General features: G+C 44.0%; 1 protein-coding gene across 8 annotated transcripts in view; it reads left to right on the top strand.

Moving 5' to 3' along the window:
• The first annotated feature begins 7682 nt into the window (after positions 1-7682).
• IKZF2 (IKAROS family zinc finger 2) overlaps positions 7683-16919 on the top strand; it is a 99902-nt gene continuing 90665 nt past the window's right edge. For 3 of the 8 annotated variants that reach the window (XM_083399973.1, XM_083399971.1, XM_083399967.1), the window contains exons 1-3: positions 7683-7955; positions 10781-10829; positions 11340-11444. In XM_083399973.1, the coding sequence (XP_083256099.1) occupies positions 10796-10829; positions 11340-11444 (139 nt within the window). In that variant the 5' untranslated portion in view covers positions 7683-7955; positions 10781-10795. The other 5 variants (XM_083399972.1, XM_083399969.1, XM_083399970.1 and 2 more) reach the window with 3 other exon arrangements.

Genomic DNA, 16919 nt, shown 5'->3' with positions numbered 1-16919 from the left:
CTCAGAAGCCAGAACAGCAAGAGGGATCGCTGTGCAGTGAAAGCAGCAATCCCTCTTGCTGTTCTGGCTTCTGGGATAGCTGTGCAGCCTGCATTCGCTCCATAAGACGCACACACATTTCCCCTTTTTAGGAGGGGAAAAGTGAGTCTCATAGAGCAAAAAATACGGTAACTACCAGCAGCTCATGCCGCCTTCTGGCTTACTTGAACTGGGTGCCATCTGCAGGGCCAAAACAGGGGAAGGTGTTAATCATCCACATTTCATTCTGTTCCCTACAGAAAGTGATTTTCTTTACAAAGAGTTGTTGCCAAGACTTCTTTTGGGGCAGACTTTGGTAACAGGGTGCCCTGAGTGAGGACAACTTGTGCAGGGAATCCAGCCTCCAGCGTGGCTTCTTTAAACACAACTGAATGCATTGTGAACTGTTATGTACTGAAGTTCTCACCCTGGGCCAGCAGGGGGATACTGTAGACAGTTATGCAAATAAGGGATCGAATGTGACATTTAGTGATTGGATAGTTTTAGAAAGTTGTTACAGTAACGTTGTACTGGAGCTCTATATAAGCAGACTGACTGAACCCTTCAGTTCAGGTCTGTCCTGGCCTGTGAATAAACAAGAGCTGCTTGAAGAATCGCTGTGTCATCTGATATGTTCACCCACAACTTAACATGAACAAATGGAGCATCAATAGGAGTATAGCATCTAGATCAAGGGAAGTAATAGTGCCACTGTATTCTGCTCTGGTCAGACCTCACCTGGAGTACTGTGTCCAGTTCTGGGCACCACAGTTCAAGAAGGACACTGACAAACTGGAACGTGTCCAGAGGAGGGCAACCAAAATGGTCAAAGGCCTAGAAACGATGCCTTATGAGGATCGGCTAAGGGAGCTGGGCATGTTTAGCCTGGAGAAGAGGAGGTTAAGGGGTGATATGATAGCCATGTTCAAATATATAAAAGGATGTCACATAGAGGAGGGAGAAAGGTTGTTTTCTGCTGCTCCAGAGAAGCGGACACGGAGCAATGGATCCAAACTACAAGAAAGAAGATTCCACCTAAACATTAGGAAGAACTTCCTGACAGTAAGAGCTGTTCGACAGTGGAATTTGCTGCCAAGGAGTGTGGTGGAGTCTCCTTCTTTGGAGGTCTTTAAGCAGAGGCTTGACAACCATATGTCAGGAGTGCTCTGATGGTGTTTCCTGCTTGGCAGGGGGTTGGACTCGATGGCCCTTGTGGTCTCTTCCAACTCTCTATGATTCTATGATTCTATGAAATGTCCTAAGGATTTGCTCCTGCTCCACTCCATGCTTCCTTCACCCATTCAATATAGGAAAAAATATAGAAATGTTTATTGTTTCTTAAAATTAATTATTAGACAGGATTGCCTGATGTTTGCAGACATAGTAGCCCTTCATGAGTGAATAGAGCCTGCCAAATTACAGACAAATAGATCCAGAGTTCTTTGTGCTGGCCACCTTTCATCTCCACCCCACCCCCCCGAAAGGCAGCCATTACTTTTTTTCTTTTTTTCTTTTTTGGAAGGAAAGAATGAAAATTTAAACCATGGTAGCTCTTTTCCTGCCACATTTCAGAAGGAGAGTTGTAGTGGCTTTCACAGTTTTGGGGTGGCTAAAGTATTCACTTACCGCTAATGGATCCAGCAGTTTTTGTTACAGACAAATGGGTCCAGCGGTTTTTGTTTTTTTGTCTTAGGTACCTTTAATGTTGATTTGGGGAAAACAAAAACTGATTTACTTTCTTTCCTGTGGTTTTCTGGGAATAAAAATAGGGGGGCAGTAGAAGCATAAAGAGAGAAGAAAATTTTGAAAAAAACATCCATGCATGTTTCGCCTGTTGCGTAATAGCGCTTACTGCCAGGACGGTGACAAGGCCTCCCCTGGATCTGGCTGGAGGCGAGGGGTTTCCTGGGCTCGGGGAAACCCTTTTTGGCTTCACCCAGGAAGTGGATTGCAGCTTGCCTGCCCATTTGGCAGATCAGACTGAGCCGGCAGCCTTCACTCCAGTCCTCCCCATGGGTTTTTAATCCTGGGGCCTAGTCCACCTAGCCCACGGGGGCTATGAGTAAATTTTTTTTTTTTAATTAGCTTGAATATTTATTGCAAAACAAACAATCAGCCTCAGATGCTCTATTGGAGCTTCCGTACCCTACAATTCAGTTGACCCTTCTGAGGAGTTCTTCCTGCTTCTACAGAATATCCTGAACCTATGGCTCTTACGTTTCTGGGTTTGTTTCCTGTCAAATACCTTTCCCATATGTCTACTCCTTGGGCTCATAGGATTAATTGCCTCCTCTTCTGGTGAGGAAATGCTCCCCTGCCTTTCTGAGCCTGCCTGTGCTTCTTCAGAGAGTAAATTTTTTTTAAGGGGCAGTAGGCCAAATAGGTTTGGGAACTTTTGATCTAACTGAAGAGTAATAACTAAATAAGCAACTGAAGTTTAAACAGAAGCTGCGTGTTTACTACCTTCTTAGAAGCCTGTAACATCCACAAGTTTCTGTAAATATTATTAGTTAGGTAAAGGTAAAGGTACCCCTGCCCGTACGGGCCAGTCTTGCCAGACTCTAGGGTTGCGCGCTCATCTCACTCAAGAGGCGCTGTCCGCAGACACTTCCGGGTCACGTGGCCAGCGTGACAAGCTGCATCTGGCGACCCAGCGCAGCACACGGAAACGGTGTTTACCTTCCCGCTGGTAAGCGGTCCCTATTTATCTACTTGCACCCGGGGAGTGCTTTCGAACTGCTAGGTTGGCAGGAGCAGGGACCGAGCGACGGGAGCGCACCCCGCCGCAGGGATTCGAACCGCCGACCTTTCGATCGGCAAGTCCTAGGCGCTGAGGCTTTTACCCACAGCGCCACCTGGGTCCCTTTAATTATTAGTTAACTGTTTCCTAAAAGAACTTTATCTCCTGACAAATCATTTTGTTATACCAACTTAGTTCTGCAAAATAAATCCTTATTTGTTCACCTTTCGGAGTCTCCAAGTTCCAAAGTTTTACATCATGCAAAAACCGTAAGATAATCCATGGTGGTTATAGTGTATGGAGGGTCTATGGAGGGGGGTTTGCCACATTTTGGTGGTAGCGGTGGGATCCGCTTCAATGCTTACAGCTCCAATAGTTATGCCAAGTGACAAAACTCAGATTATCATATAGGCAGTACAGTACAGCCTTAAATACTTCCAACAGTGGTCTTCCATTGTACTACAGGTGAGTGGTTTTCTGCAGAAGTTCTTTAAAGGCCTGGTGATGACATAACTTTTCCAGCCTTATAATCTATGAAGTAGTAAGAGCAAGTTTAATATGCAAGCTCATAACAAATATGCAGGCTCATAACAAAAGATATGAACCACTCCTCCATCTAGTGTCACACTAAATGAATCCAATGCTTCACTATGAAAATTAAAATGCAGATTTAAAAGGTTGTGGTTCAGTATTTTTAATAGCTATTTAATAATTTATTTATTTATTAACCAGAGCTGAGGGCAATGAAAGGAGCTGAGAAATGGCTTGAACACAAGTGGACGAAAACTAGTGAGTGGTCATTATCGAGCCTTCTCAATGACAGCTGCTGTTTCCGTGGTCTCCTCGCTGTGTCATCCGGTGGAGCTTTTTCAGGTATATGGGGCCTGAAGGAGGAGGTTGAACCAACGGTGTCCTTCTGGGACATTTTGAGGATAACATCACTTGCACCCACAGGTACCTTGATTCTGCTCTTACAGCATAATCTCAAGAGGTGTATAGAGTCCAGTACTGGTTTTTGGATGAATTTTGGTTGGTGTGGACATGGACAAGGCACTTGGATTCATGCGGCTGACTGTGTGGGCTCCTGAGACTCTTGTCCCTCATGGCCGATTAAAAATAAGAATATCCATTATTGCAAAAATCAAATGCAACATAACATCAACACAACTTTTATTATTTCCCCAGGAAAGCTTGGCTCCTGGTCACTGTGAAGTATAAAAATTAACAGCACGTTTTATTAAAATGCAGCACTTTTTTGCAGTTAAGCAGAATACCCTGCAATAAGTGGATTTTTGATGATTACCGGTAACTTTTCAAACAGTCTGCTCATATTGACTGATCATGTGCAGAGAACTCTGTACGTACCAGGGCTTCCTCATTCTCTTGTATGCTGTGGGAAATTCCCATACAATTATAGGAAACTTTCTTCTCTCTTAAGACAAAAATGTGGTGATTGGAAAGATAAAAATAACCTTTCGATACTAGTTTCTCTCTCTGTATATCTGTCTATCTAAATGAAATACATACATTTCCAAACTGCCAACGGTTTCAATGAAAATAATGATTTATAGTAATAGAAAACAATTATCGCATTGTATAGCATCAACTTAAAAATTAATAAGACAGGCTCAGCAAATATTAAGGAGGCTCATTATTGTCTTTATAGGTATTTTTATTGATACTGCTGCATATAAACATAAAAATGGAATACTTTATAAGGAGTATATAATGTGGGGGTGGGAGAGATTAATGTACAGATTATTAAGGCCTATATAGTTTTACATTGTCTAGTACAGAGAATAAAGTGCAGCCACTGTGGGAATACATCCAGCCCACTTTCAGCACCCAAACTGCTGCAGAAGGTGGACTGAAGGAAGTTTGGAGCAGGGAGGAGCGCCTGTAATGAAATCCAAATGCTATTGAACTTCAGCTACCATCAACTTCAGCCAGCATGGCCAACAGTTTAGGGATGATGTGACCAGGGGTAGTAATATGGCACCCCAAATGAAGACAAACTTTGGTGCCCCCTTAAGTATTTCTTATTTTCACAATAATTCTTTTTGGTATAGTTGCTTTTTTATGGAACTTCAGCTGTGCAACTTGTGTGGAGAAACCACCTGCAGTTAATAGTCATAGGAAGTCATAGGAATAGTCATAGGAAGTCAATAGTCATAGGAAGCATATGGGCTTCCTATGAGCTTCAGGCAACACCTTGACCCAGTTAAGGCCAGATCTACATCTGTGGCAGAATATGTTATAAAGTAGTGCAGTGGATGGTGCCAGTTTCAGGTGAGAGTTGAAAGGTTCTAGCACAATTAGCACAATTAGTACCTTCCTCACTGGTTTCCTACTTGCAGACAGTTTTTTTTAGAAAAACAAAAACAAAAGAACATAGAGCAGCATTCAAAAAATGCATAGGTGTTCCTTGACAGACACGTCTGTGGAGAAAGTGCTATGTGATGATAGAAAGCCTGAAAGCCATGATGATGTATGATCCACCATTAATGTCAAATATTTAATGTTGTTGCATGTCAGCTATCAAATACTACCAAGTATCAACACTCAAATATCAAATATTGAAATGAGGTATACTTGCACGTCAAAAGTTTAATAAACAAGAGAGCACTCAGAAAATACCTGGATAATATTTGACATTGACGTTCACAAATGAGAATTTCCAGAACAATTTCTGAGAGCATTTCGGTTTTAAAAAGCACTGTATGTGTGCGCTTTTTATGTATTTATATTCATATTCTATCTCATTTCAAATATTCTAAGTAGTTGCATTAATTTACTCATCTCATTTGCATCCTGAGCCTAATTATACTTAATTTAAAGTAAGTCCCCTTGACTTCAGAAGGACATCCAAATAAGAATATTTAGGATTGTGGCTTTGGCATCAGTCCTGCGAGGAAGGCCTCTAGTTTTCTTTTTCTAGACCTGTGTCCAAGGCAAGTTTTGTGATGGCCTATCACAAAATGCAGGTGGCGCTGTGGGTTAAACCACAGAGCCTAGGACTTGCCGATCAGAAGGTCGGCGGTTCGAATCCCTGCGACGGGGTGAGCTCCCATTGCTCGGTCCCTGCTCCTGCCCACCTAGCAGTTCAAGAGCACGTCAAAGTGCAAGTAGATAAATAGGTACCGCTCCAGCGGGAAGGTAAACAGCATTTTCGTGCTCTGCTCTGGTTTGCCAGAAGCAGCTCAGTCATGCTGGCCACATGACCCGGACAAACGCCGGCTCCCTTGGCCAATAAAGCGAGATGAGCACCGCAACCCCAGAGTCGTCCGTGACTGGACCTAATGGTCAGGGGTACCTTTACCACCCAATTACAGTTATCTTAGCTGATCCAAATCCTGAGTTGGGGGATCAATAGTTCTGAAGTAACATAATTTGTTTTAAAATGATTTACATGTCATAGGACGTACAAACTTAGAAGAAGTTGCTCCTACACATGGATCTTCTCCTTACTCTGCTAAGTTAGGCTGAGGCACTGACTGACCCAGGAGCACACAGGGAGCGTCCTGGCAGAGTGGGGACTTGAATCCTGGTCTCCCAAGTCATAGTTCAACACTCTCTAGTGTACTGTTGATTGTGTATTTTTAAAAATTCACTTTAATGTTTCTTGTCAGCTGCCTTGGAAGGACTTGTAAACAGGATATAATTGTAATAAATAATAATAAATAAGAAGAGGCATAATCTCCTAAGTGAGATAAATGGAAGAAAGCTTTTTAAAACTGGTGCTTGCCCTCTGCAATTTTTAAAAATACTTGGATTAATAGTATTTTTCAATAAAGAACTGGAGGCCAAATTAATCTAACAAATTAAAATTGATTAATCTAACCAATATACTCAATTAAATGTTTTAGGCCTAATGAGAATTCCTGTTTCCCAGCAAAGGCAGCTGCTGAAATCCTATGCACATTTCCCCAGGAGTAAGCCCAATTTAACACAAAGGGGCTGATTTCTGAGGAGACATGCTCTGATGACTGATGCACAGCAACCACAGATGCACCCTAGGGTCTTTTCCCCATTTTTATTGCCAGTTACCACTCGAACAGCAGAAGTACTAAAAGGAGGTGCCTCTGAGATTGGGCAGCACAGTGCAGTGGTTGGAGCGCTGGACTCGGAAGCTGGGAGGCCGGGGCCTGACTCCCTGCTCTGCTGTGAAACTCACTGGGCTACCTTGCCAGTCACCACTGCCTTTCAGCCCAACCCACCTCTCAGGGTTGTTGTGGGGATTAAATGAGGAGGTGAAAAACTCTGTATACCAACTTGAACTCCTTGGAGGCAAAGGTGGGATATAAATGGATAAAATAAAAAAATAAAAACACTCCCCCCCCCCCCCCATCATGAGATGCTTTTAAAAAGCCCAAGGACTTTGCTGAGTTTTCCATGCAACACACACAACCAACAAACACGCACGCAATTTGCTTCTTTTTCTTTCTTTGTTTACTGCCTAGAATCAGCTGGAGGAGGGGAGAAAACCTTGCTCCAAAATAGGAGGCACCTGTCTCCGCAGCCCCGCTAAGCGGGAAGGAAGCCAAACACCCGCCAACTTTTATCCCTTCGCCGGGCTGCCCTCGCTTTCCTCCTGGAGGGACGGAGGGTGGGGAAAGAGCGAGCGAGCTGGAGGCCGCTCTCTTCCCGGCGCGCCCGGCTCCGGAGGCACCTCTGGGCGCCGGAGAGGCAGCTCGGCCGAGGCGCGGGCGCGCGGCGGGAGCAGCAGCAGCAGCAGCAGCTGAGCGCTTGTCCTGCAATCGATTGCCGAGTGTGCTGAGCGGCTCCGCGGAGCCCCGGCGACGCGCCCGCCAGACCTGGCGCTCCCTCCGCCTCCTCCTCCTCCCTGGCCGCGCCTGGCGAGAGATGGGCGCCGGGAGGATGTGTGCGCCTGTGCGCGCCCGAGTTCCCGGGATCGGTTTCTCGGGGTTTGACCAGCTGTCCCAGGCTAACCCTGCTCTCCGAAGATGGAGGAAGTAAAAAAAAAACACCATGCAGGATTACCCTTAGCTACAGATCCACTGCCTTAGTTTCCATAACCAACTGCGGCGCGCAAACACAGGAGCGTTGCGCGCAGGAGGAGAGGAGAAAAGGAAAGGAAAGAAAGGGAGGGAGGGGGGAAGGGGGCTTAAAGAAGCTCATTAACAAAACAAACAAACAAGGGTGATGGAACTGATTTGCAACATGCTCTGCTGCTGAGGTAAATCTTTGCTGGGGGCGCTTATTTTGATTGGAGGGGGGGGGGGCAAGAGCAGCTCTGCAAAATGCGACCTCTGTCTTGCGTGCATCTTGTGTGTGTTTGTGTGTCTCTGTGTTTGGCAAAGGCGAGGGGGAGCGGGCCGGAAAGGGGAGGAAGGTCTGTCAGAGCAACGCGTAATAATGGAGCATCTCCGGAGCCCCGGGAGTCAAATGACTTGTTGCTGTTTTTACCCGCCCCCCCCCCCCCCGCAAATATTTATAATGGTGCAGGAAGGCGAAGAGGACTGTATGAGGATGATTTTTCAAAACATTCTTCTTCAGTGTAGATCGAGCGATTCAAGAGACCAAAAAGGCAATATCTATCAAAGCATAAGTCAGGGTTTTTTGGTGTTTTTTTAAAGCAAGGAATCTGCTTTCTTGGGTGCTCAATTGATTAGTCGGTCCTTCCCCCCCCGCCCTCATTCTTTGAAACTGACAGGGGCTTGTCACCGTTGCAGTTTGCAACAGTCTCCCATGCAAGATGCATGCAAGGAAACCCACGATTAAAGATTTCTCTGAACGCAAACGCAGGGTTTTTATGGCATGGCACACATTGCATTTGAAAACGCAGGGCTTAAATTACTTTGACAGGTTCTGCTATGGACTCGGGAAGGAGCACAGAGAGAGAGAGAGAGAGAGAGAGAGAGAGAGAGAGAGAGAGAGATGAAATTAAGATCTCTTTATTTCGCCCAGGGCCAAAAAGCAGTACTTGTGAAGCTGGCCTTGGTTTCTTGCTGCTTGGTTCCCTTTCCCTTTTAAAGCTCCCTGATCCACGCCTTCCAAGCACCCCCTTTCTTTTCCTCCAAGATTCCCCCCCCCCCGATTCTTAAGGAACCGGTGGATCAAGTTTTCTCTCGTCTAGTTAATCGCATTGCTTGTCGCTTTGGCTGACCTCTCTCTCTCTCTCTCCTTTTTGTTCTTCATCTTTCCTGAAAGTACGTGCCATTCCAACAAGACCATCCTGGGGAAGGGGGAGGAAAAAGGTGGGTGGGGAAGACAGAGAGGGAGAGAGAGAGACGCTCCTTTCTCCTGCCTTGTGCTTTGTTTCCCCACCGATCCATTTGCTCTGAATGTGACCTACCTGTAAGTTTTCTTCCTCTTCCCTTGAACTCTGGAGGCGGGGAGGCGAGAGGGAGGGGGAAGAAGAAGAAGAGGAGGAGGAGGAGAAGGGGCTGGATTATTTCAAAACGCTTCCCCATCTTGCCTATACCTCCAGTGCACCACAATCCCCTCTGTCTCTTCGCTCTTGGCAGGGAGGAGGGGTTAGAAGCTGCCACCAGAAGCCAGAAATGGTGAACAAACTTTTATTTTAATCATAGAACTTTTTCTCTCTCTCCTCCCCCACCCTGTGTATTTCCTTTCCTTTCTTCCCATCTCATTGCCTGGGATAGTATCTCACCACCCCACCAAAAGCTTGTTGTTTTCAGACAACTCCTCCCCCCCCTTGTTGCCGAGTGTGTTACCTGCAGGAAAGGGAAGATAATGTAATTTTGAAGAGGCAGGAGGGCACGGCTCTTCTGCTCAAGCATTTAGAGCTCGTGTGTTATATTTATTATCATTATTATTAAAGCCATGTAGGCAAGCATCAGTTGGATGGCAGCTTCGCCTGTTGAAATGTAAGCGTTATGTATACTGAGTGTCTTAGGAATTTGATCTGCAGTTTGCAGAGTGGGGGAAGAAGGCAGAGAAAAGTGTATATCTTATTTATTTATTTAAAAAAAAGAGGGGGATGAGGTGAAGGGAAGTGGTTTAGGAGACAAGAAATGAAGCTGCCTGTTTTCCAGTAAGTAATGGAGAAATTCCAGGAGCTGGGTCTAAATATACTTGGCGATCAATACAGAAATGGCTCATTGTGAATAATTTAACTGCTTGGTGTAGCAAGAGTTTTGAAACTAAAGGCAAAAGGGAGCTGGGGACTGAGAGGAAAAATTGAAACTCTTCTTTTGCCATTATTTCCACACACCCCTTCATTTTAAAGTTTCCTCTTAAAATGATATGGTGATGATGACCAACCTTTTCATTTCATTTTATTTTTAATCAAGTCTTGAGCTAGTGGGAGTCATCTAATACAGTGACTTAGGTTTCTGGAAAGTAATAGCTTGTTCTCTGCTAGTAAAGTGCTTCAAGAAACTTTTTGAGATTACTACAGTATAGAGCATGTGGTCTGAAAGTATTTTGGAAGGGGCTCCAGGGTTGGCTAGAATAGATAAGTCAGAATGAACTGGACCCTGGGTAAAATAGTTGCTGCAACTCTGCTTTTAAAAAGTATGGACTCACCTACTTGTTCTGAAGCCGAGGACACCACGGAACAACTGCGGTGCAAGAAACCTTGCGGTGCCGGCATCCCACAAGACGTTCAGCTCAATATCCCAAAGTTCTCACTTGGCAGTTAAGCCCCCTGAGTTCAGTCAGACTTACTAGCAAGTACACTGTGGACTGAAGAATAGGAGGCTGTTTACTGATAAAGCATTGGCATCTTCGTTGAAATACACCCGACACAAACAGGACTTCTTTAGTAACAGGGAAACGGTGATTCAGGTGTGTGTCTGTTTCCCTCCCACTTTCTTTCTTCTGCACAGGGTTGTTTCTGGCATTTAAAGTTTTCTACCTGCCTCAACACTTGGATGCCTGCAGGAAGATCCTAGGCAGAGACACTTGTGCTGCTCAAACACTGATTAAATCGATAACAGCAGCAGCAGGAGAAAATGGGCAAATGGCTTAGGAGCCCAGATGTTTAATAACTGACAGAGCGAGGGCAACTTTGACAGTGTACTTTTTGCCTTGCAGCACTGCACTTTGACTATGGAAGCAGAGGCTACTGATGGATACATGCCATGTAAGTATTGCTTTTATTTTCTTTCGTGCCTTTTGCTGCTTGGGGGCCACAATGTTCTTTGTCTTCTTATTGAATTCATTGTTTTAAGACAGCATGGGTTGAGTGACTCTTAATACTAAATACAGTATTGGGCACTTCAGTGTAACTGCATATATTGAAGGGAAACAGGGTGGACTGTAACTTTTTCATGTTTGCACTCTGTATGTTTTTAATGCTTCCCTGTGGGATGACATATTCTGCTTTTAAAATTATACATACTATTCAAAGTCAAGTAACTGAGTATGACATGAAAAGGTGTGTGCGTACAGAGTGATATCTGTCCCAGAGCAGCAGCTAATATATTTTGCCGCAGAAAATGACCCTTCCTAAGCTGTGGAAGAATCTAATCATGCTGGGAACTGAGCTTTCAAATATAATCTCCCCTCCCCTTCGCAAGCACATGTTCTTACTTGAACACAAATGTCAATTTTCCTCTGTGAAGCTGATAGAAGGTTTTCTTCTATGGAATAGGTGACAATGAACTTTCGCCCGAAAGGGATCACTCCAATATGGCAATTGACCTCACCTCAAGCACACCCAATGGGCAGCATACCTCACCAAGTCACATGACAAGCAGTAAGTCACCTTTCATACAGCTTTTGCCTAGCAGGTTTATCAATCTTGTTCGATCTACGTAGTTTGCAAATGCAAGAAGAGAGGACAGGACGGATTTGTTGTAGTTCATGCTAATGTCTTGTCTAAATCTGAGCTTGATTGCCAGTCTCAGTTATCTGGGGGGGGGGGGGGGCTAGTACTTTTCTGACCAGGTAGGAAAAACCGAGGCTTTGCTAGTTTCTTTTGTGATCGAAACAGTATTTAGGCATTATTCCAAAGCAAAGGCAAAATGAAGACAAAGAGCCAAGAATATTCTAAAGCTATATTCAGTGAGCTGAATGACTGAAGGCTTGACAAACCCCCAACCCTATTCTCTGTGGCTGTTCTGTCTTCCTCTCACTGCCTCTGAATTGGTATTATTTGTAATAGCTTTCTAATTGTTGAACCACTTTAAACTTTTTAACTTAGACTCTTGCTTCATACACACTATGCCTTTAAAGCACATTGGAAGCACATTTCCCTCTGCCCTCAAAGAATTCTGGGCGCTGTAGTTTATTAAGAGCTGCTGGGAATTGTAATTCTCTGAGGGATAAACAGCAGTGCCCATAATTCTTTGAGGGAAATAAGGTGTTTCAAGACTGCTTTAAGTTTGCGAACACTCCATACCTTTAGAGTATTAAATATCCACTGGATGTAATTGCATGAGATGATTTTATTTTTTTAAGGATTGTGGGTTGCTTTTGATGTTGATTGGAATGTCTTAATGGACCTCTAAAACTGAGAAACTTGAATTTACAACTTTGTTTTCCATCTGCCCACTCTTACTGTGCATTTGCTTGGGGATTCCTGCAAAGTGGATTTTTATTTTTTGCAAATAATGCTCTGCTAGGAAGGTGAAGCTTTAAGAATGAACTTGTTGCAATAATAAAGTATGATCTTCATATCACCCCTGGCTGAGAGGAAGGAGTTACACTCAGGCTTTTCTCCTGTCCTCCGGGAGGTTATGAGTAAAACACAGGTTTTATGAGCCTTTTAAATTGAGAGTTACTATGAAATATCCAATTATTATATATACGTTGCAAAAGAATACGATTGCTAGTACTCTGAACTGAACTTTATATGGTAGCTTCTCATAATTCAGACATTTAGACATTTCCAAACCTGTGGAATTGGAGTTCAGATATGCATTTTATTGAGCTATGAAACTTTACTGCTCACTTCCTTCATTTTTTTTCTTTCTTTTTTTATCAATGATGAGAAAGAAAACTCCTGTTTTATTATGTCAACAGGAATGCTTGCCCAAATTAGGCTGCAGTTCAGTGAACACTTACTTGAGAGTAAGCTTCACTGAACTCAGTGAGACTAGCTTCTGAGTAGGCATGCAGAAGAGAAGAGTACACTTTTAATTGTTGGGTGAAAATGAACATATTGAAATCGGGCAGTTGCTCTTTCATAGAATGTTATCATCTAAATTCAACTGTTACCCTGTGCTACCCTGTTAACCCAAACCAGCAAGTACAATGCATAATTTTGTCTAGATTTAAAATAGATGGCTGTTCCAGGATGGTGGATGGCGGGGGGGGGGGTAGATCTTTGTGCCTCTGACTTGGCCTGTGAATACAGACCCAATTCTGTTGCCAAGCAGCAGGGCTTTTGCCTGAATACAGAGGACTTGGGGTTTGAACCTCAAAGCAGTTTATTCTGAGACCTTCACTAGAATTTTCCACTGATCCCAGGTGCCCCAGCCACCTGCACCAGGGATCCCGTTGACAGTGTGGAACATGCAGAGGGTGCTGTGTGCACAGCAGCACCACATATCTTTTGAATTCCCACGTCTGCATTTTCACTACCATTGGCACCAGGGGCTCAGTTTATGCGGCAGGGGAAAGGCCAAGGGGATGGAGTTCAGGAGGGGCCATTGAAGTGGAGAATACCTAGAATCATAGAATCATAGAGCTGGAAGAGACCACAAGGGCCATCGAGTCCAACCCCCTGCCAAGCAGGAAACACCATCAGAGCACTCCTGACATATGGTTGTCAAGCCTCTGCTTAAAGACCTCCAAAGAAGGAGACTCCACTACACTCCTTGGCAGCAAATTCCACTGTCAAACAGCTCTTACTGTCAGGAAGTTCTTCCTAACGTTTAGGTGGAATCTTCTTTCTTGTAGTTTGGATCCATTGCTCCGTGTCCGCTTCTCTGGAGCAGCAGAAAACAACCTTCCTCTCTCCTCTATGTGACATCCTTTTATATATTTGAACATGGCTATCATATCACCCCTTAACCTCCTCTTCTCCAGGCTAAACATGCCCAGCTCCCTTAGCCGTTCCTCATAAGGCATCGTTTCCAGGCCTTTGACCATTTTGGTTGCCCTCCTCTGGACACGTTCCAGTTTGTCAGTGTCCTTCTTGAACTGTGGTGCCCAGAACTGGACACAGTACTCCAGGTGAGGTCTAACCAGAGCAGAATACAGTGGCACTATTACTTCCCTTGATCTAGATGCTATACTCCTATTGATGCAGCCCAGAATTGCATTGGCTTTTTTAGCTGCCGCGTCACACTGTTGGCTCATGTCAAGTTTGTGGTCAACCAAGACTCCTAGATCCTTTTCACATGTACTGCTCTCAAGCCAGGTGTCACCCATCTTGTATTTGTGCCTCTCATTTTTTTGCGCAAGTGTAATACTTTACATTTCTCCCTGTTAAAATTCATCTTGTTTGTTTTGGCCCAGTTCTCTAATCTGTCAAGGTCGTTTTGAAGTGTGATCCTGTCCCCTGGGGTGTTAGCCACCCCTCCCTCCAAGTTTGGTGTCATCTGCAAATTTGATAAGGATGCCCTTGAGTCCATCATCCAAGTCGTTGATAAAGATGTTGAATAAGACTGGGCCCAAGACAGAACCCTGTGGCCTCCTGTGATGAGGAGATAGAAAGGGCCACCAGTTTCTAAAGCTCTGAGCACTTGTAACTTCTTCAGGTTTATCAACAGCAATTTGTATCCATGGATTGGTGTTCTGATGAAAGAAGCATATTTGTGTGTGTGAGAGTGTGTATTGGTGTGTGTCTGTGTGCACACGTGCCCAGTACACCAGTTCTCTGTGGGAGTGGATAGCCCCAAAATGTGTGGGCAGGGCTTCGTATGTGGTTTTAATTAAATCTGTCATTTATTTTATGAAAAATCTTTAGATGAGGTGCTTGGTACATTGAAATACATTTTGAGTCAAGTTTTTAAGCAGCGGTGACAGAACAGTTCCTGTATATTTTGCAAAAAAAAATTTTGTTTGAACCTATGGACTTTGTTACTTATTTTTGGTAGGTTCTATGAAAAGAAGAGCTTCCTTGTTGTGAGATTGTTGATCCATCTAGATCAGTCTTGTCTTCTGGCAACAGCTCTCCACATCCTCTGGCCAGGGGGTTTTCCAGCTCTGTTACCTGGAGGGTGTTGGGAATTGAACTGGGACCTCACATCTGCAGGACACGTGCTCTGTTCCTGTTCAGTAGAAATGTAATTGCAACCAAGTTGTGACTGGGGTTCTCTGCAGGGTTTACTGTAGGTACTTTCTTTCTCCCATTGTTATTTCAATAGATCTTCTGCATTTTCTTTGGAGAAGATGCCCTGGATAGCTCAGCTGGTTAGAGTGTGGTGCTGATAACACCAAGGTTGCAGTTCGATCTCCATGTGGGACAGCTGCATATTCCTGCATTGCAGGGGGTTGGACTAGATGATCCTCAGAGCCCCTTCCAACTCTACAATTCTGTGAATCTAGGTGGCAGGGCTTGTGTATGCCTGTCAGATCCCTAAAAATCTGTTCCATCTGAAGCAAGGTCTCCACAGAAACCTCCAGAGAGTCCTTCAACTGGCTTCTTTGCTGCTGCTATTTTTGTTTTCTCAACAAAGAAATGAATTGTTTGAAATTGTATCCTACTTTCTCCCAAAATATGTTTAAAACAAAATATAATGACATGTAAAACTATCAAGATACTAGAAGACAGGATGCTTGCTGAGTGCATTTTGATGCATGATACATCGATACAACGATACATTCTGATACATTGTGTTGCTGGCAGGACTGGACGATATGTGGTTTTCAACATTGTGATATATATCCAGCTAAATATCACAATATATTGATTAATCACAATGTCTGAAATAAGGATGGAACTATGTGGAGGCACTGGCTGCCTTCACGGTTTTTCTTGCATCAAGATTTTTGCATAACACACACACACACATCATCATCATCATCATCAGGCCAAACATTATGAAATTGAGATCATGATATGGACTTCAAACTGGTTTTGGATTCTATATATGTATATTTGCCCAGCCCTAGTTTCTGGAATCTGGACCTAGGCAACAGGCAATAGTGGTGGGGTTAAAACTTTCTCAGGCATTCATATTTGGATCATTAGGCTCACCTGGTATGGATGGGCTTATGGATTTGGGCTGTTTCCTATGCAGCATTTCATGCACTTGAAGGCAACAGAAACGTCTTTGTGCTTGTTGCATTTCTGACCTGTGTTGGCAACTTAGTCCTGTGCTGAAAGGCTGTCTCATGCTGGTATGTTGCATTAATACAAGAGTTGCCAAACATTTTGGATTGAACGGTTGGGGTGGATTTGAATTTTGAGAGAGTTCTGGGGGCACCAGTCACAAAATGGCTGCCATGGTGGGGGTGTTGGCATAACAGTCATGATGAAGCTTTGCCCATGATCATATTTCCATATGAGAAAATAAGTGCATCAAGGAGAGGGGAATACAGCAACTCTTGAGGAATCCAGAGATTCCTATTGGCTGGTGTCCAAACAAATCACTCATCCATCACCCCGGGAGCAGCCTGGCTTGCTCATTTCACAGAAATCACTTAGGAAGGTTCCTGCACATTTTGCTTCATGACTTTCTTTCCAGGAGGGCTGGAGACTTCCTTTGGGGGAAAAAGGAAAGTTCAGAGTCTGGGAGCCCTACTTGGGTCCCGCACTAATGTGTGTGGGACTGAGAGCTTAACTTTTTAACTTTAATAGAAGACTAAATGCTATATAGAGCTGTTTTTCCTTATCTAATGCCCACCCCCACCCCGAAATCAACAGTATTGATTCTGTTACTCTTCTGGGACTTGTTCCTCCAAAGAATAATAGAAGCTTTTCCACTGTGGCTTTCCTGAACAGATCAATTTAGGACTGCACCCCTTGCCTCAGTCTGGCTGTATTTGTATCCAGTTGAAACAAGGAAGAAGCCCATAACAGGCAATTTTCTTGGCTTTTTTGTGTACCGTAAACAGTGTATGTACCAGACAGAGGAGAGAAACAACTGCTTTCGAAACAAGCCACTCTCACCCAACTCTAGTAAAATTACATGCTTGGGAGAGAGGGTTTTTTCCCTTCATATTTATTAGCCTGTGGCAATTCCAGGTGAGTAAGACTTGGCTAAACTACTAATGATTTCAGGTTTGCTTCCAAAAGGTTGCAGGTCAAATATTTTTGGCACATGTTGCGTAGATGTCA

This window comes from Podarcis tiliguerta, assembly GCF_965153285.1.
Source record: "Podarcis tiliguerta genome assembly, chromosome: 1".
NCBI classification, from domain to species: Eukaryota; Metazoa; Chordata; class Lepidosauria; order Squamata; family Lacertidae; genus Podarcis; species Podarcis tiliguerta.
The sequence above is the reverse complement of the archived record's forward strand: the minus strand, read 5'-3'. Positions and strand labels throughout refer to the sequence as shown.